Raw genomic sequence first — 25137 nt, forward strand, 5'->3', positions numbered from 1 at the left:
TCCTGGACTCCCCCACCATCGGGAACATCCTTCCTCAATCTACCCTGTCTAGTCTTGTTAGAATTTTATAGGTTTCTATGAGATCCCCCCTCATTCTTCTGAGCTCCAGCGAATATAATCCTAAAATATAATCCATCTACAGGATGCTCTATAGCAACTCGCAAGCCTCCTTCAAACACACCTTCCAAACCATGACCACTACCATCTAAAAGGACAAGGGCAATGGAATTATGGGAACACCACCCACAAGTTCCCCTCCAAGCCACACACCATCCTGACTTTGAACTATATCTCTGTTCCTTCACTGTCACTGGCTGGGGGTTGATTAGCTCAGTTGGCTAGATGATTAGAGTTTAGTACAGAATAACGCCAATGGTATGGGTTCAATCTCTGTGTGGCAATGGTAGTCTGCCTCCTTGCCTTGCCCCATCCTTGATGCTGAGCACTGTCCATCAATCTATATTTAACTACTTGTCTCTCCCTAAGAGAGATAAATGCCTGTGATCTCTCATGTGCTATGGCTAATTACCTCACTGTCCCTTGGTTTAAAACCTTCCTAACAGCACTGTGTGTGTACCTACACCACATGGTCTATAGTGGTTTAAGAAGGTGGCACATGATCACTTTCCAAAGGGCAACTAGGAAATGGCAACAAATACTAGCCCCGCCAGCAAAGTTCACCCCAGGAATGAATCTTTAAAAAAAACATAAATTCAGTCTTCACTTGACCTTTTCTGCTCCAATGGAAATAATCCCAATATTTTACTTCAATCCTCATTAGTGTTTTCCCATGCTTAACCTAATCCAGATGAATTTATGCTGTAATCTCTCAAAAGCTTTAATATTCTTTCTATAAAGAAAGTGCCCTAAAATTGTACTCTCTTCTTCCTGCGACTGATTGTGGTTTTATCTAGCTGCTTTTACACTTTAAGGGGATTATGCATTTGAACTGATTTATCTCTGTAAATCCACACCTTTCCATGGAGTTTATTCTCTCATTCCATACTTTTCTCCCCAAAATATATTACTCCTCATATATCCACATTAAAGTACATTTGTTACTCATCTTCCCATTCTGTTAACCTGTCCTTGTCTTCTAAAATCTTCCTGTTTGCCAAACCTCTTCCTTTTGTGACATTAGCAAATTTCAAGATTGTGCTCCCTTTGCTCAAATCCAAATAATCTCAATCCTTGCGATACTTCATTCCCAACCCATTTCTACTCTAAGCAACCAGAATGTGACCCCCAACATTGTGTCCATCAATTGATGTTGTATCATGCTGCTACATTTTCTCATAGCATGAGCCTAGATTCACACACCCAATGCCTGTAGCGTGGTTTGATTTTAAATGATTTTTGCCTTTTCCACAATTGTTTAGTGTGTTATCTGCTTTCTTTGGCAGAGAACGAGCTTTAGCTGAGGAGTGTCTGAGGCACCCATGGTTGGTACATGAATGCGATGAAACAGAATTTGTCACTGAAACCTCTACCAACACCCTTGAATCTACAATTTCAGAAGAATCAGAAAAGCAAAGCCAAGAAACAGAGGAGCTGATTGTCATGGCATCATACACACTGGGACAGTGCAGACAGTCTGAGAAAGAAAACCTAAAAACTGACCAAAAAGCCATCTCCAAACGCTTCAAATTTGAAAAGCCCTTTAACACCTTACAGGAAATTTCAGGAGAGTTTATCTATTGAATTGTGGGATGGAAACACTCTACATTTTAGAGAGTTTTTTTTTTAATAATGGACTCTGACAAAACAGTTGTTTTGTGAGCATCTATTTCCTCTACAGATATTCAAATAGAAACAGATTATTGTCTGAATGCCAAGGACTGTTGTGCCACGCTTCAGGATTCAATGTGTGAAGAATGCTCAAAGTAAAGAGAGCCATAAGGGTTGTTGATATTTGAAGTACTTTCCTTCAATACACAGTACACAGTTCAGAGCTATACTTGTTTCACAAAAGGCTGAGCATTATTGGGGAATATCAGTTTTATTTGCACAATGGGTGGGTGGGAATCTATTTAGTTCTGGATTGATCCTTTAAGCTATTGTACTATCAGTAACAAAATTAAAATGTACAGTATTTGTGAATAATGCACTTTGACATTTTAGTTTAAATTCTAAAAAATACTTGTTCCCTAACAAATTATGACAAGCTATATTCACAAGTAATGCACATTTAAGTTTGTTGTTGTTATCTGGAATTATTTGCAACATTCCTCTTTTTAAGCATGTATGAATTATACAAGTCAAAAGTTGATTTTCTTGATTTATTTCACTATTTTTGAATAATTATATTGTATTTGTATATGTCTTTTTGTGTTGTTTGTGTGAGTATTTTTGTGATCAGAAACAACTGCTTAAGATTCCCAGAATGAGGGTTAACCTGTTCAGTAAAATTGCTGCACAATGGACAGTGATAGATGTTACTCTATTGGTGCCTTACAGATTAGAAATTTATATAGTATTCATTATGCAAAGGACTGCAAAATTAATTTAGTTTAATGTACAGATTTTTTTAATATTGGTAATCTGGTTAACTTTTTGTAACAGTAAACAATTTGTTAGCTTTCTGACTGGTTACAAAGCTACGATAAAATTACATCTTTGTAAATACATTTATAAAACTTTTTAAAAATTGAATGCTGGGGACAGCTAAACACACTGCAGTGTGCACTTGGCAGTATAGAGGACTGTATTTTATATGCAGCAGTCACTTGTCTCAAGGGATTAGAACTAAAGTTTTATAATTGAAGAACAGAACTGAGTTCTGGACAGCAGCTTATGTTAATGCCACGTTGTTACATTCAGTATTTACATCAATTTGTATTTCTACAGCACAAAAGTGTAATTTTTTTGCAAGACAAAATCTCCTTTTTTTTAAAAATTAACTCAGGGATCCCTGATATTGCCATATATATTTTAATTATAGTTGTTTTTACTAAGGAAAGTTTTCTTTTAAAGTAATCTTAGTCTTGTTTATTAAATTTATCCTGCACACAGAATTCTTTGATTTCTACCCCCTCCCCAAAAAGTTACTGCACAATATTATGCAAATGTTAACCTGTTGAAAGGAAACTCCATCCAGTCAACACAAATATAAGTAGCCTTCTAAGGCTTAATGGGGGTTATTAAATGAAAGTTATGCTTAAAGTTGTTTCTAGGCTTTGAAGCGGGTTATCGGGAGTACGTTGTTTCTTCACCCAATATGCAGGATACACCTGCAAATGGTGCTAAGTGGAATACAATCTCAGCTAGAAGAACAGTCTGTATTTACTAGAGATATTTTTTCTCTTTTTTTCTTGTTTCTGTATTTAAAAAGTTAGCCAGTGTTCTTGATGTAAATGTCCCTCTGGTGAGTTTGAGGTAGCCATGTTTTCATAATTATTTGGTAAAATCTACTTTTTCTCAAAATGATCTTAAACTGAACATTTTGACAGTGTTGCCTTTGTTTTCAGGCGTCTACTGTAAAGTTAACAACTGCTATCTAGTGCTTTTACCTGCAATACTGTGCATACCTTATTCCACGAGGGGGGAAAAGGCAGTTTTTGTATCTTTATCATAAAAGATGTACATACTCCTATAATAAACATATCTGGTTGCTTGCTTATTGATTTTGTACTTAAGTGTAATTGCTGAGTAAATGATCAGTCTTCAACATTGAGGGACTGGGATCGTCAGGCGCATATTGCATTAAACATTCCTACAAACTAGAAGGTGTGACTTGTACCTTAGAACCATGGATAATTAGCAATTGGATACCTATGCTTCATAAGTTGTAATCAATGGTGTTTACTAAGTAGAGATAATATGTAATTCTTTAAAAGAAATTCTATTGAATTCCCTGCGCCTGATAATGCACAATTATTGTTTCCTCCTTTCGCTCAATTTCACATTTAAATGGGTGAGTGTTATCCTATGAAGAAAACACTGGAGCACTGATCTTTTTCAAACACTTTGGCTTGCATAAGGGTGTTTCTTAATTTTGACACTGAAGTGTTGTGTGGAAGCTCCATTCCTCCTGTTTTGCCCCAATTCAAGTCAATGAAATGAAAATTGAAAATGATTATAACAGGTGGCTAAACCAATCTTGGCCATTTTACACTCACCCAAAGTCAAATCTGAGCCTCCTTTCAGCATTCTATCAAGGTTTCCACCCTGGATTTTATGTTAACTAGTTTGGTATAGGTCAATGCTGGCATGATGCCACCAGATATGTTTCAAATGTGACCAGTCTCCACTGATCACCACAGTCCACAATTTCCAGCCCTGTAAACCTTGTAAAGTTGCAAAGTATAAAAACACAATTTGCCTCAACAAAAAAAGCCATGAGCAGCAAATTTAGTTCCAGATCAGAAAGTGCATCAGTTTCAGGTTGATATTCATTCTCAGAAGTGATACTCAGAGGATTAACCTTTTCACAGAGTTCAGGTGTGAAGAGAAGCAACACCAGAATCTTCTGCATTACCAACACTTGAACATGTACTGCTAATGGCACAGATAGCTGCAAGTATGAGTGCACTCGACACTTAAGTGGGCAATCTGATCAGAGCTTAACTATATTATAGCAAGAGACCCCAGCTCAGGAGCTAGCTTGTCCACCCTCCTTAGACAGAATTTACTGCCCTTCTCCACCAACCCCCTCCCCCTACCCAGGAGCAGGCTGGGAGGCAGAGCGGTCTCATAATCAGGTGGGAAGGTGCAGTGTGGAGAGCCTGTCACCTTGCCGACTCCCACACCCCCACCCTCAATTAAGTCAGGGGTGGGGAAAGTTGAGGACAGCCTTGCTGCCCCTAGGACAATTCAGGCCCATATGTTGCCAATTAAGGGCTACTTAACAACCTCATCCTGCTGCTGCTGGTATTCTACCAGCAATGGGGGTGGGGCCCCACACAATGGGCAGAAATTTCCCGTCAGTAAGCTGGGGGCGGGGCCTGCTCGCTGACACGGGATGACGTCGGGGGGAACCCTTGACGTCATCCACCCCATTTAAATATTCAGGAAGGTGGGGTGACAGTGCGATCAGCTGTCCGTCCTCCGACCCGTCAATGGCCAATTGAGGCCATTGACAGGATAGTTAAATCAATTAAAGACCATCCCCGTCCAAACTTAAGGCTGGCGGGCAGGCCAGGAGCCCCAGCGGGCTTCTGAAAAAGCATGAAACCTCATCCACTTGCGGGATGAGGTTTCTTGTCGGTTTTAAAAAACTTTAATAAAGTTTTTCTGATACTTATTAACATATCCCATCTCGTGTGACATTGTCACATGAGAGGGACATGTTAATTTTTTTATTTTTCTATTTTTAAAGTTTCAAACACTGTCAGCGCTCTCTCTGAAGCAGCACTTCGTTTCAGGGCGATTGCACTCTTTTGCTCGCATGCGCAATAGATTGCATTCTGACAGTTGGGGAATCCCTCCCCCCTCACACAGGAAGTGCATAGCGCTTCCCATTGGGTGTCACGCTGCGCAGGCCTTAATTGGCCCGTCCACTTAAAATGGTGGTGGGCCCGTTTCAGCGGTGGCGATCGGCTGCCCGCTTGCCGTCAAGCCAGTGGGGCCCGCCTGCCCATCAAGGGCAAAATTCTGCCCAATGTATCGAGACCAGTGGGAATACTCTGTCTGGGTTTAGGTTGGGGAACCCTTCTTATTGGGCAACCTGTACCCACAGAGGGATCTACCCACAGCAAGCCCACCACCACTGCAAAGCCCCCACCTCCCTCTTTATGATCTGCCTGTCACTACAAAGCCCACCCAACTCGCTTCTGTGCCAGGCCTCCATCGCTAGCTGCTGGTCCAGGGCATCCTGCAGTCCCAGCTGTGGCCACTGCTCCTGGTGGCACAACTAGGACTGAAGAGCTTCCAGCCTCTGATTAACCGGCAGCTCTTGGAGGCGCACTCCTTCCAACAACAGGCAAACTGCCTGTTTATCAAGGGCTCCTGAAATGGCCACAGCAGGGTTGACATTTCTGGCCAGTGGACAGGACCACTGCTGTAGTCATTAGATTCAGCCCCTTGTTTTCAGAACTATAGCTATGTCACTGTCAACTAGGCAATTCTATAAATTAGCTTTACTGATGAAAGTAACTTCAACTCTTCAAAAGCATTATCATTTGTTCCTGGTAGGGTGTCAGTACATGGTTCGGTGGCACAAGACAAGATCTATCCTTACATCAAACTGACTTGAAAACATAGTCTTCACATGATTCTTTTATTGAAATTATTGGGTGAACACATTTTTTATGCAATCACTTGAGCTTAACTTCCACCAATCTACTTTTTTGATTGAAATGAAAACAAAAAAATGCTGGAAAAATCTCTGCAAATTAGGCAGCATCTATGTGGAGAGAGAAACAAAAGTAACATTTCAGACCTGTGGCCTTTCATCAGAACTGGGAAAAGTTAGAGATGCAATAGATTGTGAGCAAGAGGTGGGAGGAACAAGGATAAAAGTCTTTGATAGGGTGAAAGTCTCGAGAGATTGAATGACAACATAAAATTGGGATTGGGATAGTATATTTGAATGGACTGAGAATTGGTTAGCTGGCAGGAAACAGGGGGTTGGAATAAATGGTCTTTTTCAGAATGGCAGGCAGTGACTAGAGGGGTACAGCAGGGATCAGTGCTTTGGCCCCAGCTATTCACAATATATTTCAATGATTTGGATGAGGGAACCAAATGTAATATTTCCAAGTTTGCTGACGACACAAAACTAGGTGGGAATGTAAGTGGTGAGGAGGATGTTAAGAGGCTTCAAGGCGATTTAGACAATTTGAGTGTGTGGGCAAATGGCAAATACATGGTAGATGCAGTGTAAGTAGATAAGAGTGAAGTTATCCACTTTGGTAGAAAAAACAGAATGGCAGGGTATTATTTAAATGGGGATAGATTGGGAAATATTGCCCTACAAAGGGACCTGGTTGTCCTTGTACACCAATCACTGAAAGCAAGCAGGCAGATGCAGCAAGCAGTTAAGAAAACAAATGGTCTGCTGGCCTTCATTGCGAGAGGACTTGAGTACAGGAGCAAGGATGTCTTACTGCAGCTCTACAGGGCCTTGGTGAGACCACACCTGGTGTATCGTGTGCAGTTTTGGACTCCTTACCTAAGCAAGGATATACTTGTGAAAGAGGAGTGCAGCGAAGATTCACCAGACTGATTCCTGGGATGGCAGGATTGTCGTATGAGAAGAGATTGGGCCGACTTGGTCTGTATTCACGGGAGGTTAGAAGAATGAGAGATCTCACTGAAATATATAAAATTCTGTCAGGGATGGACAGACCGGATGCAGGGATAATGTTTCCTCTGGGTGGGGGGTGGGGGGGTGTCTAGAATGAGGGTCTCAATCTCAGGATACAGGGTAGGCCATTTTTTTATTCATTTACAGAATTGGGCTTTGCTGGTGGCATCAGCATTTATTGTCCATCCCTAGTTGCCCTTGAGAAGGTGCTGATGAACTGCTGCTTTCTTGAGCTACTGCAGTCCATGTAGTGTAGGTGCACCCACAATGCTGTTAAGAAGGGAATTCTAGGATTTTGACCCAGCAACACGGAGGGAAGGGCGATATATTTTCAAGTCGGGATGGTGAGTGACTGAGAGGGGAAATTCCAGGTGGTGGTGTTCCCATCTGCCTGCTGCCCTTGTCCTTCTAGATGGTAGTGGTCGTGGGTTTGGGAGGTGCTAAGGAGCCTTGGTGAATTCCTGCAGTGTATCTTGTAGATACTTCTGCTACTGTGCGTCGGTGGTGGAGGGAGTGAATGATTGTGGATGTGGTGCCAATCAAGCAGGCTGCTTTGTCCTGGGCGGTGTCAAGCTTTTTAAGTGTTGTGGGAGCTGCATCCATCCAGGCAAGTGGGAGTATTCCATCACACTCTTGAGTTGTGCCTTGTAGATGGTGGATAGGTTTTGGGGAGACAGGAGGTAAGTTACTTGCTGCAGAATTCTTAGCCTCTGATCTGCTCCAGTAGCCACAGTATTTATAGGACTTCAGTTTCTGGACATTGGTAACCCCCCCAGGATGTTGCTAGTGAGGGATTCAGTGACAGTAATGCCATTGCTCATCAAGGGCCAATGGTTGGATTCTCTCTTGTTGGACATGATCATTGCCTGGCAATTGTATGGCACGAATGCCGTTTGTCAGCCCAAGCCTGGATATTGTCCAGATCTTGCTGCATTTAGACATGGACTGCTTCAGTTCTGAGCAGTTGCGAATGGGGCTGAACATTGTATGAGCATCAATGAACATCCCCACTTCTGACCTTATGATGGAAGGAAGGTCATTGATGAAGCAGTTAAAGATGGTTGGGTCCAGAACACTGCCCTGAGGAACTCCTGCAGTGATGCCCTGGAGCTGAGATGACAGACCTCCAACAACAACCATCTTCCTTTGTGCTAGTTATGACTCCGACCAATGAAGAGTTTTCCCCCTATTTTCCACTGATTCCAGTTTTGCTAGGGCTCCTTGACGCCACACTCAGTCAAATGCAGCTTTGATGTCAAGGGCAGTCATTCTCACCTCACGTCGGGAGTCCAGCTCTTTTGTCCATGTTTGAACCAAGGCTGTAATGAGGTCAGGAGCTGAATGACCCTGGTGGAACCCAAACTGAGCATCAGTGAGCAGGTTATTGCTAAGCAAGAGCTGCTTGATAGAACTGTTGATGACCACTTCCATTACTTTATTGATGATTGAAAGTAGACTGATGGGGTAGTAATTGGCTGAGTTAGAGACGTCCTGCTTTTTGTGTACAGGACATCCCTGGATAATTTTTCACATAGCCAGTTAGATGCCAGTGTTGTATCTGTACTGGAACAGCTTGGCTAGGGATGCAGAAAGTTATGGAGCACAAGTTTTCAGTACTATTGCCGGAATATTATCAGGGTCCATAGCCTTTGCACAATCCAGTGCCTTCAGCCATTTCTTGATATCATGTGGAGTGAATTGAATTGGCTGAAAGCTGGCATCTATGATGCTGGTGACCTCCAGAGGAGGCCAAGATTCATCATCCACTCGGCACTTCTGGCCGAAAATTGTAGTGAAATCTTCAGCCTTATTTTTTGCACTGATGTGCTGGGCTCCCCCATCATTGAGGATGGGGATATTTATGGCTCGCCCTCCTCCAGTGAATTGTTTAATTGTCCACCACCATTCACAACTGGATGTGGCAGGACTGCAGAGCTTAGATCCGATCCATTGGTGGCGGGATCGCTTAGCTCTCTCTATCATTGCTGCTTATGCTGTTTGGCATGCAAGTAATCCTGAGTTGTAGCTTCACCAGGTTGACACCTCATTTTTAGGTATGCCTCATGCTGCTCCTGGCCTGCCCTCCTGTACTCTTCATTAAACCAGGGTTGCTCTCCTGGCTTGATGGTAATGGTAGAATGGTGGGTATGACAGGTCATGAGATTACAGATTGTGCTTGAGTACAATTCTGCTGCTGATGATGGCCCACAGCGCCTCATGAATGCCCAATCTTGCATTGCTAGATCTGTTCGAAATCTATCCCATTTACCATGGTGGTAGTGCCACACAACACAATGGAGGAATCATCAATGTGAAGGCAGGACTTTGTCTCCACAATGACTGTGCGGTGGTCACTGCTACCAATACTGTCATGGACAGATGCAGCTGCAGCAGGCAGGTTGGTGAGGGTGAGTATGTTTTTCCCTCTTGTTGGTTTCCTCACCACCTGCCACAGACCCAGTCTACCAGCTATGTCATTTAGGACTTGGCCAGCTCGGTCAGTAGTGAGTGCTACCGAGTCACTCTTGATAATGGACATCAAAGTCCCAGAGTACATTCTGCGCCCTTGCCACCCTCAGTGCTTCCTCCAAGTGGTGTTCAATTGAGGGAGGGCGGTACGTGGGAATCAGCAGGGGGTTTGGAGATTTCCTTGCTCATGTTTGGCCTGACACCAGGAGACTTCATGGGGTCTGGAGTCAATGCTGAGGATTCTCAGGGCAACTGTATACCATTGTGTTGCCACCTCTCCTGGGTCTGTCCTGCCAGTGGGATATAACATACCCAGAGATAGTGATGGTGAAGTCTGGGACATTAGCTGTAAGATATGATTCCGTGAGAATAACTATGTCAGGCTGTTGCTTCACTAGTCTGTGAGACAGCTCTCCCAATTTTGGCACCGGACCCCAGACGTTAGTAAGGAGGACTGTGCAGAGTCTTCTATTATTGTTTCCAGTTGATCCGTCTGGTTTCATTCCTTTTTTGATGTAACCGAGGGCATTTAAGAGTCAGCCACATTGCTGTGGGGTTGGAGTCACATGTAGCCTAGAGTGGGTAAGGACGACAGATTTCTTAGATGGGTTTTTACAATAATGGTTTTATGGTTATCATTAGACTTTTAATTCCAGATTTTTATTTAATTCAAATTCCACCATCTGCCATGGCGGGATTCAAACCCTGGTGCCCAGAGCATTACCTATTGGTAATCCATGTTCACTACACCATTTAGGACTGAGATGAGGAGAAACTTCTTCACTCAGAGGGTGGTGAACCTGTGGAATTCTCTACTACAGAAGGCTGTGGAGGTCAAGTGACTGAATATATTTAAGAAGGAAATAGATTTCTAGACTCTATAGGCATCAAAGTGCATGGGGAGAATGCAGGAGTATGGTGGGGAGATGGAGGATCAGCCATGATCATATTGAATTGCGGAGCAGGCTCGAAGGGCTGAATGACCTACACTCTTGCTTCTATTTTTCTACGTTTCTATGACAGAAAAGTTAGTCTTCAAGAGCCAAAAGGAATGGTGAGAAGGCAAGAAGATAAACAAAGAAATAAAGCACCTGCCTACAGCAGGTGCTGCTGCTGACTGAAAGAAAAGAAAAGAAATGAAACCGGCAAAGGAAATTAAACAAAGCGGGGACAGAATTTACAGTCTGAAATAGTTGAATGCGATGTTGAGTCCAGAAGTCTGTCAAGTGCCTAATGAAAAGACAAAGTGCTGTTCCTCAAGCTTATGTTGAGCTTCACAGCACAGTGCAGTAGGCCAAGGACAGAGATGTCTGTATGATAGCAAGGTTGAGAATTAAAATGACAGGCCCACCGGAAGGTCAGGATCATGATTGCGGACTGAGTGAAGGTGTTCCACAGAATAGTCATCCAATCTGCATTTGGTCTCCCCAGTGTAGAGGAAACCACATTGTGAGCAGCGAATACAGTAGATTAGTTTGAAAGGAGGACAAGTAAATCACTGTTTCACTTGGAAGGAGTGTTTGGGAGCTTTGGATGGTGACGAGAGATGAAGTAAAAGGGCAGGTGTTACATCTCCTGCGTTTGCATGGAAAGGTGCTGTGGGGAGGGAAGGGGTATTGGGGGTGACTGAGGAGTTGTTCAGGATACCATGGAGGGAACGGTGCCTTTGGAATGCTGAAGGGGATAGTGGGGCAGGGAAAATGTGTTTGGTGGTGGCGGCATAAAGTTGAAGGTGGCGTAAATGGCAGAAAATGATCCGTTCAATATGGAGGCTTGCAGGATTGAAGGTGAGGACAAGAAAAACCCCACCATGGGTCGGGAGAGAGAGGAAGGGACGGGCCCTATCAACTATGGTCATTGGGAGGGGAGGGGGTGGTAGAGACACTCCTTGGTTGAGGAAAAAAGTTATCTCAGAAGCTCATCTCACTGTTGTGGAGGGTTACATGATCAGAACAGATACAATGGAAGTGGAGGAACTGGGACAATGAAACGGAGTCCTTAGCGTGTAGATTGTAAGTAAGTGTAGACGAGGTAGCTGTGGGAGTCAGTGGCCTTATAATCAATATTAACTGATACCCTTTTGCCAGATTTGAAGATAGAGAAGTCAAGGAAGGCAAGAGAAGAGTTGGTGATGAACCATGTGAAGGTGAGAGATGGGTGGAAATTGGGATCAAAGTTTCTGCACTTTTTGTCATTTTCTATCATTCAATCTCTCCTGTCTTCCACCCTATCATGGGCCTTTTTGTTCTTGTTGCACTCACTCCTTGCTCAAAATTATTACATCTTTAACTGTTCCCAGTTCTGCTGAAAGGTCACAGGATTGAAACATTAACTTTGTTTCTCTTTCCACATAGATTCTGTCTAAGCTACTGAGCTATTATCCAGAAATTTTCCATTTTTATTTCAGATTTCCATCAACCATAGTGTTAGGAACTAGAGATAGTTTTAAGTAAGTTATATAAGTTTTTGTGTGTGTTAAGAATAAGCTATAGGTTTAATTTTAATTTATTATTTTTATTTGTGTGGATCTTAGTTTTGCTGTAGAGTGGGGCCAGCAGGTCTGGAGCTTTGTTACCTGCATTTTAATGAGGTTTTATGACCCTTGAAGTGGAGAGTTGTATTACGAAAGGGTTAGTGGTTTATGGAAGTTAAAACAAAGTAGAAAAAAACTGTGCTGTTGCTTAGCAACAGGGGACCTACAGAGACACAGGGTGAAACAGGAAAGCAGTCTGAGTTCAGCTGGAAGAGGTCCAGGAGAAGTAGGACACAGGAAGGGGAACTGCAGGGAGCAGATTCCAAAGAACAAAGAAGAAAGTCCCAAAACAAGGGAGTGGCACAAAAAAGGTCCCAAGAGCACAGTTAAGTCAAAGGACAAGGACAGGAATCTGGAACAGCACCTGTTCCGTGAAGCTAAAGTAAAGAGCAGAGGAATGGGCTCCGAATTAAAGACAGAAAGCTGCAGGGAACAGAATGAAGGCAAAGTGGGCTTGCGAGAAGCCAGAAGATCTGAGGAGACAGCCAAATGTGGGTGACTCCTTACTATAGACCTGTGAAGCAGTGGTGTCCTGCTTAGGACAGCCGAATACCTGAGAGTGTGTGTGGATAGTGAAGCCTGAATGTATGTAGAGATCCAGAGGAGAAGAACATCTGTAGGAGAGTTCAAACCATGGAGCTGGATCCTTGTTGAAGATGTCCAAGTGAAAGCATCCTTTGGGAGAAGATTCCAAAACAAGTACTTCAAGCATTGAGATTGGAAACCCTCAGGAGAAAGATGAAGTTCAGTGAGACTGAATGGCTCACAGTGTGACAAGTGCCTGGGGGGAGCTGATAAGAACTCCATAGCATCTGCTTTGGCTGGCATCTGTCATTTGGTTTCAGAGTGTGGGGTGTCCGACCACAGGTCGGCTATTGGTTTACATCAATTGTATACTTATTGTGAACATTAGAGTATAACATAGATTTTGTAACTTGGGTTATCCTTACGAACCTCTATTTTTTTGTAAAGGTATAGTTGTGGGTGAAGGAGTAGTGTAATATCGTTCATCTGTTCTTGCTTAATAAATGTTTTATTCTTTTGTTAAAAATTCATCAGCAGACTCTGTTCAGTAGCTACCCTCCATGTTTAAAATAAAGTTAGAATACATCAAGCCAGGTTCTATCCTGGGACCTTTCTAGTCCAGTAGCAACATCAACTGGGATCATAACAATGCAACTCTGCTTTTCATTCACTTTTTTAATTGGCTGTGTTTATTTTTAAAATAGCATCAGAAATTGAATGGCATCTTGAAGAATAGTTTTGCACGTGTATTAACATTGACGGTCTTCATCCTTGGTCGAGGGGTAAACTGAAACTTGTTGGCCATCCAGCAACTGCAACACAGCTTCTTGTAGAAACCATCTTAACAAAAAACAAGAAAGTTATTAATTGACAATTCTTCAACAAAATTCCTAAAATTTTAACTTCTCATAAGCATGAGTTTTGTTCGGTCACAGAACCAGTGATGCTGCCCATCCTCAGGTACCTCATCCAAATGGCTATTCTTTATGCATGAGTGAATGTGCTTCATGAGGTCACTCATCCAAGGAGGGCAATCACAGCCAAGCTCAACCCTGTGCTCACCCGACATCACACATGCATATTTTCCAATGAGAGTCATTGAATAGAGATAAGGAGTAGGTATCTGATTAACTTTTCCCTTCCCTATCCAGGACCTCTGAATTTAAAACTGCCTTGGCTGAAATCAGCTAACGCAGTAGACAAGGGATCAAATCTCAGATCTCTAACTTAGTGTCACACAATGCAGTGTTGAGAAAAATAGTCATTGACTGAAACTAAATGCTACTTTAAAATAATGTTTTGAAAAAAAATCTTTGCAAGACTAGAATTAAAATATGGATAAGAAAAACAAAATGTTTGCATACATTTTTTTTCCAAGGCATGTCAAGGTGCAGATAACATCCAACAGGCCAGCAACACAATCCCTAAAGCCCTTCATATGTGTGGTCAAAAATAATTTGCTTTGCACACAGGATTTTTAAAAATATTCAGATGAAATAGCAAGCCATTTAGTCATTTACACACATTTACATACTTTAGCCAGTATAAAAAAAATTCTGATAGTTTGTACAACATCTAGTTTAATTAAGCCATCTATATAACAATGAATACAAAAATTTGACCAGAAATGATTTAGACATTTGACAATGAAATCTAAAGCACATTTTGTGTTTTAAAACACATGCTGTGTTTTATTCTTCTCAACAGCATTTTATTTCTCAACCTACTTTGAAATCTCAGTCAAATCTCATTTAACCAAATCTCTATGGCACCTAAATTAATCCCAACTATATATGAACATATGAATCAGGAGCAGGAGGAGGCCACTCACCCCCTTGAGCTTGCTCCACCATTCACCATTCATGGCTGATCTGATTGTAATCTCTCGCCCAACCCTGATAACCTTTCACCCTCTTGTTTATCAAGAATCTACCTAGCTCTGCCTTAAAAACTTTCAAAGACTCTACTTCCACCACCTTTTGAGGAAGAGTTGCAAAGACTCACAGCCCTCAGAGAAAAGAATTTTTCCTCATCTGTCTTAAATGGGCAACCCCTTATTTTTAAACAGTGACCCCTAGTTCTAGATTCCCCAAAAGAGGAAACATCCTCTTCACATCCACATTGTCAAAACCCCTCAGGATCGTAAAAATTTCAATCAAGTTGCTTCTAACTCTTCTAATCTCCAGTGGATACAAGCCTAGCCTGTCCAACCTTTCTTCAGAAGACAACACACTCATTCCTGGTATTAGTTAAGCAAACCTTCTCTGAATGGCTTCTAATGCATTTATATCCTTCCTTAAATAAGGAGACCAATACTGTACACAGTACTCCAGATGTGGTCTCAACAATGCCCTGTACAACTGAAGCATAACCTCCCTACTTTTGTATTCAATTCCCCACACAATATATAACATTCTAGTAGCTTTCCTAATTACTTGCTGTACCTGCATACTAGCCTTTTGAAATTCTTGCACGAGGACACCCAGATCCTTCTGAATCTCAGAGCTCTGCAATCTTTCACCATTTAGATAATATGCTTAATTTTTATTCTTCCTGCCAAAATGAGCTATTTCACACTTTCCCACATTATACACAATTTGCCAGGTCTTTACCCGCTCACTTAACCCATCTACATCCCTTTGTAGCCTCCTTATGCCCTCTTCATAATTTACTTTCCTACCTATCTTTGTGTCATCAGCAAATTTAGCAACCATTCCTTCAGTTCCTTCATCCAAGTCATTTATATAAATTGTACAAAGTTGAGGCCCCAGCACTGATCCCTGTGGTACGCCACTCGTTACATCCTGCCAATCAGAAAATGACCATTTATACTGAATACTTCTAATGACTGGTATTTATTATAAGCAACATGTTTTCTTTTCCTCAATCTATCATATCACAGGATTCCACAATTATTTAGTGCCTCTCACACACTGGGTTGTTACCCTGCTGTGATTGTTTTTGATACAGAAGTCAGATTTACTACAATCTTCCAGTGATTTTATTCTAATACCAACAATGGCTGTTTAAAATTATGCTGCCTTCTCTTGATGCCTTTCAAGCTGTTTCGCTACTTCCTTAAAAATTTTCAAGCATAAGGAAACAAAATAGCATAGGAGGCAACATAAATCACAGCCCATAGTTACACAGAGATATACTTCTGCAGAGCTCCATCAACCATTCTCTCACCATGGCAGTGTAAAGAAAAAGTTTAACTCAGGTTCTCCACTCACAATGTGCCAAGCGGAGTAGAACAGTGTCCTAAATTCCTTATCATTAAGATTAAATAATTCTATTAACTGACACACTTCTTGGCTATAGTCAGTATCTTCCTTCCCTGAAATCAAGCACTTATGTCTTCTAGGGCAATTTAAGATAGCCTAGATAACTCAATATGTACAAATACGGGTTGAAGCAGATGTCTAAAGTGTTCTTCTCCTGATCTGTGCATATATCATAACTCTTGTAAATAGAACAAAAATGAATGCATATTTGTAACATCAAAGTGATTTTCAAAAGATGTTCAGCATTCAATTAGTTGGTTACAAGCAATTAGGTTACCTCTGTTGTACACTGTCTCTAACAGAATAGGTGTGGAGATATCCAGCTGATTTCGTTCCACATACTGGGATTTTGATCTGCAAACCAATAGTACAGAATTATTTAGTAGATTAAGCTTATCTGGATTCAAGAGACTGGCACACATTTATTCTAATTATATGCCTCCAATTATACATCCACTCACATCCCCATACATGATTTAAAGGGTATGTGTATCCCCTAAGGTAACATCATCACACGGAAACTCCAAGTAAGGTGAAAGTTTAAAATCAAGGTATATGAAAACTACAGATTACGCATGGAAGCAAAAATATTGCCTCATGGAATTTCTGCTTCACATATAAAGAATCTATAATTCAAGTGCAAAAACAGAGCTTAGGAAAGAAATAATAACTGAATACTGTACCCTTGCACTTATTCTATCCACACGATTGTTCCTGTCTGTGAGTTTGATATTTCGGACCTGCAGTGGTGGAGCTCCCAGGGCTTCTAGAGCTGTGTCATTTTTGTTGAGCTCTTCAATTGCCAACTTGTAGTATTCTGACTTGGCAAAATTTTCTATAAAACCAATTATTCACAAGAGAGATCTGCACCAAATCCACAATCTAGTTCAGTATTAGACTGTATATAGGCCTAGTCAAGCAACATAATCTTTCTGGAAATCAAATCTACTCAGATACTGACATTAAGAGATGATGGTGAATTTTGAGGAAAGTGGGCAAGGGGAGAGTTGAAATTACCAAATTTCATGATTCAGTCCATGAAATAAAGGAAGGAAGGGTTTCTTGGAGAAGAACTCAGGTACTTGGGTGAAGTAGACAAGAAGGAAAACTAAGAAGGGAAAAAAAAAGCATGGCACTCTAAACAGGTGTTGGAGGTATAGGGAAAAAGGCGAAGGGGTGAGTTGCTGATAAGGAACAACCACTGCCATGATTTAAATGGCCATTCAATAAAAAAGAAAGCATAGCAATCTTTGAGCCAAGTAAATGCCAGAATATCAATATACTCATCTACAAGAAGTGCTATCTGATCAGAAGTAGGCCGTTCAAACCCTTCAGCCTGTTCCACTATTCAATTAAATCATTGCTAACCTTTATCTCAATTCTAATCACCCACTATTGTTCCATATCTCCAGTGATTCCCTTACCTAACAAATAGCTACCGATTTCAGTCTTGAAAATTCCTATTGACCCAGCATCCACAGTCTTTTGTTGGAGTTTCAGATTTCCAGTACCCTTTGTGTGAAGAAGTGATTCTTAACTTTATGCCTGAATCCCTAGCTCTGATTTTAATATTGTACTGGATTGCCCCACCAGTTTGCAAGTGACAGCCATTTTGGAGTAGAATGCAGAGTGCAGGATGAGTTTTGAACTGTTGACAGAGGCTAGGATGAGCGACGAGGGAAGGAAATTGGTGAGTTTAGTTCCAATAGTACTACCACATTCCATCATTTAGAAGTCCGATATGGTGTTGTATCGTCCAGTAACATGACGACACAACTGAGGGCTGTATTTGATTATCTGGGAAAATTATGAATCTGAACCTGCATTCTATCACTCTGCAATACACCATCATGCACTCAAACATGTGGTGTGACTTGAAACAATTCAGTAAAACAGTAAAAATTCTGGGCTTTAACCAGGAAATATCTGTTCTCAGTGACACAACAAATACAAGTGTTCGCAGAGAGGACATTACTACAACCATAGCATCACAACAGGCTGAAAAAAATAAGTTTGGTTTCTAACCAGTTTAAGAATTTCCCTTCTTTACAAACTATTTTTGAAAGTGGCTTCAAGTGATTCAGTCTACTGATAGTGCATGCGGAGTGTGTAATATTTGTATACGGAATGCCTACAGCACGTCAGTGGGGAAAAATATCTTGGAAGCAGAAAAAGCTTTACCAGGTTGTGTTTGTGTGTACTCACGCTGCATAAGGTAATACATAACCGCGCATCCTCCTCCAGACACTATTCCCAAGTATATAGCCATCTGTTGTAAAGCACGTGTTGAAACTGGCATCCTCCAAAAGTTGCAAAGCCTAATAATAAGAGAATAATATTCAAATAAACTACAGTTTCAGATATCTTTGTAATCTCATATTTGTGCTAATATAAAGAAATCCTGGATATCGGAAATAATAATAGAAAGTTCTGGAAATAACAACAGGGACTTCAGTAAAAGAAAGAAAAACAACAGGTTAATCTTTCAGGTCTGCATCCTACATCAAAATCAGAACTCTGCAGAAGAATCATATGCATTTATTTTTCTTTATGAGTTGCTGACAAACACACATTGTGATTTCAGCATTTTTTGTTTTTATTTTCAGCTTGCTAAAGGTCCTTCCAGTAGCGTCCTGACCTTAGATTTAATAATATGGTGGTTCCTCCATGCATAAGCATGACTTTGGAATAAATTTGTTGACATTATCCTGGATATCTTTATATCCAAAATTCTGTTACAGATCTTGTGGCAAAATCCTGGGACATGAACAGTTCAAACATTAAAACTGGTACTTGATGGAAAGGAAGGAGGACCTAACATATGGACACACATACGTATAAAGGTTTTTAATTTAAACAAAACATATATTTTAGAAACCAGTAAAGTGTCTGCCACATCAACAAAACAGGTCAATTTGAATAAGCTGTAAATGCATGTGTCATATTAAAATGTGACTGTGCCCCGTTCTGAATGAACACTACTTTTAAAAGGGTGCTCCCTTCACTAGAAGTGCTTGGCAAATCTGTACTTAGTCTGGCTCAGCTATCCACTGTTTAAAGTCAATGAGCCATTTCCACCTATTTCCATTATATAAAATAAAAAAAAAACCCACTAGAGCTATACCTTGAGTGCCCTACCATCCATTCTTAATTAGCACATTCGTTTAGATAATATCACCAACTTTAACTTTAACACCTATGTGTTCTATTGTACTATTGTTGTTGACATCTTTTGATGATCTGCTTCTATCACTGCTTGTTTGTCGCTACAACCACACCAACCCCCTCCACCTCTCTGTCTCTCTATCTCTCCGCCCCCCACACACACACCTTAAACCAGCTTATATTTCAGCTCTTTCCTGGACTCGAACTCAAGTTCTGTCGAAGGGTCATGAGGACTCGAAACGTCAACTCTTTTCTTCTCCGCCGATGCTGCCAGACCTGCTGAGTTTTTCCAGGTAATTCTGTTTTTGTTTTAGCCATTTTATATCTTTCAGACATAAAAGTATAAATTTCCCTCCAGTTAGCAGTAGAATAAGACTAATGCCTAGGCTACATCGACGTCCCATCTGCACTATAAGGTGGACAGAAAAGGTCCCGTGACATTAATCGAAGAACAGCAGCGGGTTTCTGAAGTGTCATGGCCAACATCGTGCCTGTGTGTGACAAGCAGCTACTTCTAAACCAAGTCGTGCCTCAAGGTGTCCTGGTGACATCGAGATCATGCCATTGGCACCAGCTATATCTCACCATATCATCCTCAAAAGTGTCCTCATCACTTGTAGCTATTACAGTGCTGACTGTAACACCGAACATTCCCTGGTGCGTAGCAAGGTCAGGCTTCAGCCAAGGAAATTATACCACTCCAAGAAGAAGGCTGTCCTCAGATCAACATCCTTTCCTGACATGGAGGAGCTGGGTGCGAACCTACCAGAGTAGAGCTCAAGAAGGCCACTTGACCATCTTGCTAGTGGAAAAGCCCTAGGAAATGATGACATTCCACCTCAAATCACCAAAAGTGGAAAGACAGAACTGCTCCAGCATGTCCATGAACTTTAATCTGTCTGCTGGAAGGAAATACTTGTGTGCTGAGGCATACATGATGCAAACATTGTCACCTTGTACAAAAACAAAGGGGGTCGCAGGGACAGCAGCAATTAACAAGGCATCTCCTTGTTAAGTGTCACGGGGAAGCTCTTCGTTTGGTGTTGCTCTGACCAGTTTGCAGGCCCTGGCTTCACACATCTACCCTGAGTCTCAGTAAGCATCAGAGCTGGCAAATCGACATTTGACATGATTTTCTCACTTTGGCAGTTACAGGAGAAGTGACACGAACAGCGCAGATCACTCTACGTTTCTTTCATAGACCTCACCAAAGTCTTTGATCTCATCAGCAGAGATGGACTCTTTAAACTGCTGCAGAAAATAGGCTGCCTGCCTGGATTCCTGGACATCATTTCTTCTTTCCATAAGAACATGTACAGTTCTGTCAGTTACAATCGTGTGACATCAGATGCTTTTAAGATCAGCAGCAGGGTAAAGCAGGGCTGCATCCTGGCACCAACTCACTTTGGAATATTTTTCTCCTTGCTATTATTGTACACTTTTGGTGACTCAAATGAGGGTGTCTACCCACATGCCAGAGTTGATGGCAAGCTGTTCAACTTGGCAAGGCTGTGTGCCAAGATCAAAGTGTGTAGTGTCCTAGTCCATGAGTTGCTGTTTGCTGATGACACTGTGTTGGCATCCCATACTGAAGCATGCTTGCAGCGGCTTGCAGATAAATTCTCATGGACCAACAATCAGGATCAGGAACAGCAAAGTCATGGGCAGGAGATGAAGACTCCACCTTCCATCAACATCTACAACCTCACTCTGGAGGTCATCGACAATTTCACAAAACTTGGATTAACAATGGCCAGCAACCTGTCCCTTGATGCTGAAATCAGCACCAGGATTACCAAAGACCACAGCTGTCATGTCAAAATTTAGAGCTTGAGTGTAGACCAACAGCAAACTAACTGAAAACACAAAGCTCCGTGTGTACCAGGCTTGTGTTCTCTGTACTCTCCTTTAGAGTAGCGAAGCTTGGACAATTTATTTAAGCCTCCACTGCTTCAGACAAATATTGGGCATCTCCTGGCAGGACAGAGTGCTGAATATGGAAGTGCACCAGCATGCAGGGATCCCCAGTATGTTTGCCTTCACGAGTCAGTGGTGACTCCGTAGGCTGGGACATGTGAACCGAATGGATTACAGCTACATCCCCAAAGACATGCTCTACGGCACAAGACCGACAGGTTGCCCACATCTGTGATATACTGATGTCTGCAAGTGAGACTTTAAGTTGACTGGGATCAAAGTCGATGCATGGGAAGTCCTTACTGGTGTCTGGAGTTTATGGAGACAAGCATTCAAGAAGGGCATGGAAAAAGCAGAGGACAAAAGAAATGACCAGATGGCAGAAGAGAAAGTCCACCGGAAGGAAATAATATCAGTTTACTTCAGGCCAACACTATTAATTTGTGCCAGCTGCTGAAAGGACTGCTGCTTATGAATTGGCCTCGACAGCCACAACAGATGATGTTCACTCCTGAAGTGACAAACACCCAGGTGCAATCCAACATCTCCCAAGGCAGACAGATGCCTAACTGTAACTTTTGAAGTGAGATGAGCTGCCTTGGTATCGAGGCAGCATTTGACCAAATGTGGCCTAGAAAATTGAAGTCAATGGGAATCAGGGGGAAAACTCTCAACTGGTCGGAGTCATACCTAGGCGCAAAGAAGATGGTTGTAGATGTTGGAGTCCAATCATCACAGCCCCAGGACATCACTGAAGGAGTTCCTCAGGGTAGTGCCCAAGGTCCAACTATCTTCTGCTGCTTCATCAATGGCCTTCCCATCATAAGGTCAGAAGGGGGGATGATCACTGATGATTGCAGTGTTTAGTACCATTTGCAACTCCTCAAATAATGAAGCAGTCCGTGCCCACATGTAGCAAAACCTGGGAAACATTCTGATGGGCTGATAGTAAAAGGTAACATTCCTGCCAAACAAGTGCCAGGCAATAACCTTCTCCAATGAGAGAGAATTTAACCACATCTTTTAGACGCCCAATGATATAACCATTGCAGAATCCCCCACTATCAACATCCTGGGGATTACCATTGACCAGAATCTTAACTGGACCAGCCATATAAATACTGTGGCTACTTGAGCAGGTCAGAAGCTGAGAATTCTGAGGTGAGTGTCTCACCTCCTGACTCCCCAAAGCTTGTCCACCATCAGCCTTGCACAAGTCAGTAATGTGATGTAATATTCTCCACTTGCTCGGATGAGTGCAGCTCCAACAACACTCAAAATGCTTGACACCATTCAGGACAAAGCAACTTGCTTGATGGGCACCACCTTAAATGTTCAGTCCTACCACCACCTGCGCACAGTGGTAGCAGTGTGTACCATCTACAAGATGCACTGCAACAACTCATCAAGGCTCCTTTGAAAGCCGTGACCTCTACCACCTAGAAGGACAAGGGCTGCCGATGCCTGGGAGAACCACCACATGCAAGTTCCTCTCCAAGCCACACGCCATCCTGACTTGGAAATATGTTGCTGTTTCTTCACTGTCACTGTGTCAAAATCCTGGAGCTCCCTTCCTAACAGCACTGTGGGTATTCCTGCACCAGATGGACTGCTGCGGTTCAAGAAAATGGCTCACCACCACCTTCTAAAGGGCAACCTAGGTGGACAACAAATGTTGGCCTCACCAGCAATGCCCACATCCCATGAAAAAAAAAATGCAGTCACTATTGTAATGTAGGAAACACAGCAGCCAAGGTTCCACAAACAGCAAAATGACAATGACCAAATAATGTGTTTTAATCAGTCACCGATACTGTCTTGCAAAGTCAGAAGAGGTACATGATGGGGTGAAGTCATACAAACATACGAATTAGGAGCAGGAGTAGGCCACTTGTCCTCTCGAGCCTGCTCCACCATTCAATAAGATCATGGCTGATCTGATTGTAACCTAACCCCACATTCCTGCCTACCCCCGATAACCTTTCATCCACTTGTTACCTTTGTCTTAAAAATATTTTAAAACTCTGCTTCCACAGCCTTTTGAGGGAGAGAGTTCCAAAGACTCTCTACCCTTTGAGAGAAAAAATTTCTCATCTCTGTCCTAAATGGACGACCCCTTATTTTTAAACAGTGACCCCCCATTCTAGATTCTAACACAAGAGGAAACGTGCTTTTCACAACCACCCTGTCAAGAGCCCTCAGGATCTTAAAAGGTTTCAATCAAATCACCTCTTAGTCACTTTCAAGTCAGCACAGTGAAGGATGTTTGAAACACTGCCAATTTGTAGAAGCAGATGTTGGACCTATCAGAATTTCATATTGCATCTATGCTGAGATTGCCCCACAATGCGCCTCTTCTAATGATTCGAAACTCTATCAGTAGCTCTCCTACTTGATATCTTAGGGCAGCCCACCCTTCTCCTGTCCTGCCACCACTCCCTCACCCATCATCCTTGGTAGCCTCTTGCTCCAATCCAGTTTGGGATCTTCTGAACTGACAGGATATTGTGCTGAGATCCTCACCTGCAAATCAGGAGGTTTTTAGATTCATTCCCACTCCAGGAATTGAGTACATAATCTAGGCTGACACACCACTGCTGCAAGGTCAGAGACACTGTCTTTCAAATTAGATCTTAAACTAAGGTTCCAAATGTCTGTTCAGACAATTGCTGCACTTTTGAGTAAGAACAAGGAATTCTCTGTCCTGTCCAACATTTCTCCCTCAACCAACATCACCAATTAAGATTATCTGATCAGTTATCTCATTTGCTGATTGTGGAATCTTACTTTGCACAAATTGGCCGTCAGATTTGTCACCACAACAAAGTTACCCACACAGCGAAAAGTAACTCATTCACAAATTATTTCTTGTTTCCTTTTTGATCTGTGATAAAGACAGAAGTCTTCACCAAAACTAGATTCCCCACAATTAACTCCATTGTTCTTTCCTGAAGGAGGTGGCCCCTGCTTTAATATGGTTCAGTGGGATTAGCAGTTTACCAATACCTCGCACAGGTAGGCATTCTTCTGAGAAGGGCCCAGCTAGTGATTGTGACTGAAGGGAACAAAGTTATTCTGATTCTGTTCACACAATTGTCCATTTCAAAGAACTGCAACCTTTATAGCATCAATATGGCATCATTCTCTATACGTGTTATACTGCAGACATGTTACAATATTAGTGAAATCTGTCTTTTGACATTATTAACTACAGTAGTTAACTATACTCATTTTTTTTAAAGGTATGTACCTTGTTACTTTTATAACATAACCAACATTACCAGTATTACTAAACTATTTTTAAGAACTGTCCAGTTACTTTTTTTATTCACGCCCCCTAACAAAGACTTAACTAAATAAAGTAGCTGCATAAAATAAGCATCTTCCACAGCTCACTCCCACTAATATAAAGCAATTTTAGAGTATCTTATTTACTTTTTTAGTGCAACTCATATTATGTTATGGCAATAAAATAATCTGAATTAGTTTTAAACAGCCTGTCCCAGGCAGTTTTTGATAACACCTAATTACTGTCACAAATTGGTACAGGATGGGTATCTGTCACAACTTACTCCCACCAATGTGATGAGGCTTTAAGTTATTTTAATAGCTTTTTTTCTCCCTTTGCCACAATCTCACTGCATTCTCTCTAGAAACCAGAAGCTGCAGTCTTGTGATTTTCAGCTCCCTGTATCCTTTAGAACTGGTACAATCCTAGAGAGCTAACTTTAGTTCTCTCCAAGCACTCTGGAAGAATGGCACTCTCAACACAAGTAAACATGTAGGACATTTGCACAAACCACATGGTTATTTATAATTGTAGCAGTAAATGACAATTCTTCTTCTGACAGTAGTGAATGTTAATCTTTCTATCACCATAATGTAACACACACCAGGCCCAATTCGCAATTTTGTTCATCTCAGAGCCACCATCGTTTCCATATTCAGATTGTTAATTCTATATAAATTGGGTATTAATTGTATTCATGTGGTTAGTA

General features: G+C 41.7%; 2 protein-coding genes across 15 annotated transcripts in view; one reads left to right on the forward strand and one right to left on the reverse strand.

Annotated features, from left to right (window-relative positions):
* The window catches only part of stk17a (serine/threonine kinase 17a), a 106764-nt gene extending 103145 nt beyond the window's left edge, over nt 1-3619 (forward strand). For both annotated transcript variants that reach the window (XM_041184985.1, XM_041184986.1), the window contains exon 7: nt 1404-3619. In XM_041184985.1, coding sequence (XP_041040919.1) covers nt 1404-1701 — 298 coding nt within the window. In that variant the 3' untranslated portion in view covers nt 1702-3619. The remainder of the gene's footprint in view (nt 1-1403) is intronic.
* Nucleotides 3620-13439: 9820 nt separating this feature from the next.
* The window catches only part of LOC121275890 (cytochrome c oxidase assembly factor 1 homolog), a 74812-nt gene continuing 63114 nt past the window's right edge, over nt 13440-25137 (reverse strand). For all 13 annotated transcript variants that reach the window (XM_041183701.1, XM_041183691.1, XM_041183697.1 and 10 more), the window contains 4 exons: nt 18263-18375; nt 16741-16892; nt 16335-16411; nt 13440-13613 (listed from right to left, as the gene is read on the reverse strand). In XM_041183701.1, the coding sequence (XP_041039635.1) occupies nt 13523-13613; nt 16335-16411; nt 16741-16892; nt 18263-18356 (414 nt within the window). In that variant the 5' untranslated portion in view covers nt 18357-18375 and the 3' untranslated portion in view covers nt 13440-13522. The remainder of the gene's footprint in view (nt 13614-16334; nt 16412-16740; nt 16893-18262; nt 18376-25137) is intronic.

Source organism: Carcharodon carcharias, chromosome 3 (genome assembly GCF_017639515.1).
Source record: "Carcharodon carcharias isolate sCarCar2 chromosome 3, sCarCar2.pri, whole genome shotgun sequence".
In the NCBI taxonomy this organism is placed as follows: Eukaryota; Metazoa; Chordata; class Chondrichthyes; order Lamniformes; family Lamnidae; genus Carcharodon; species Carcharodon carcharias.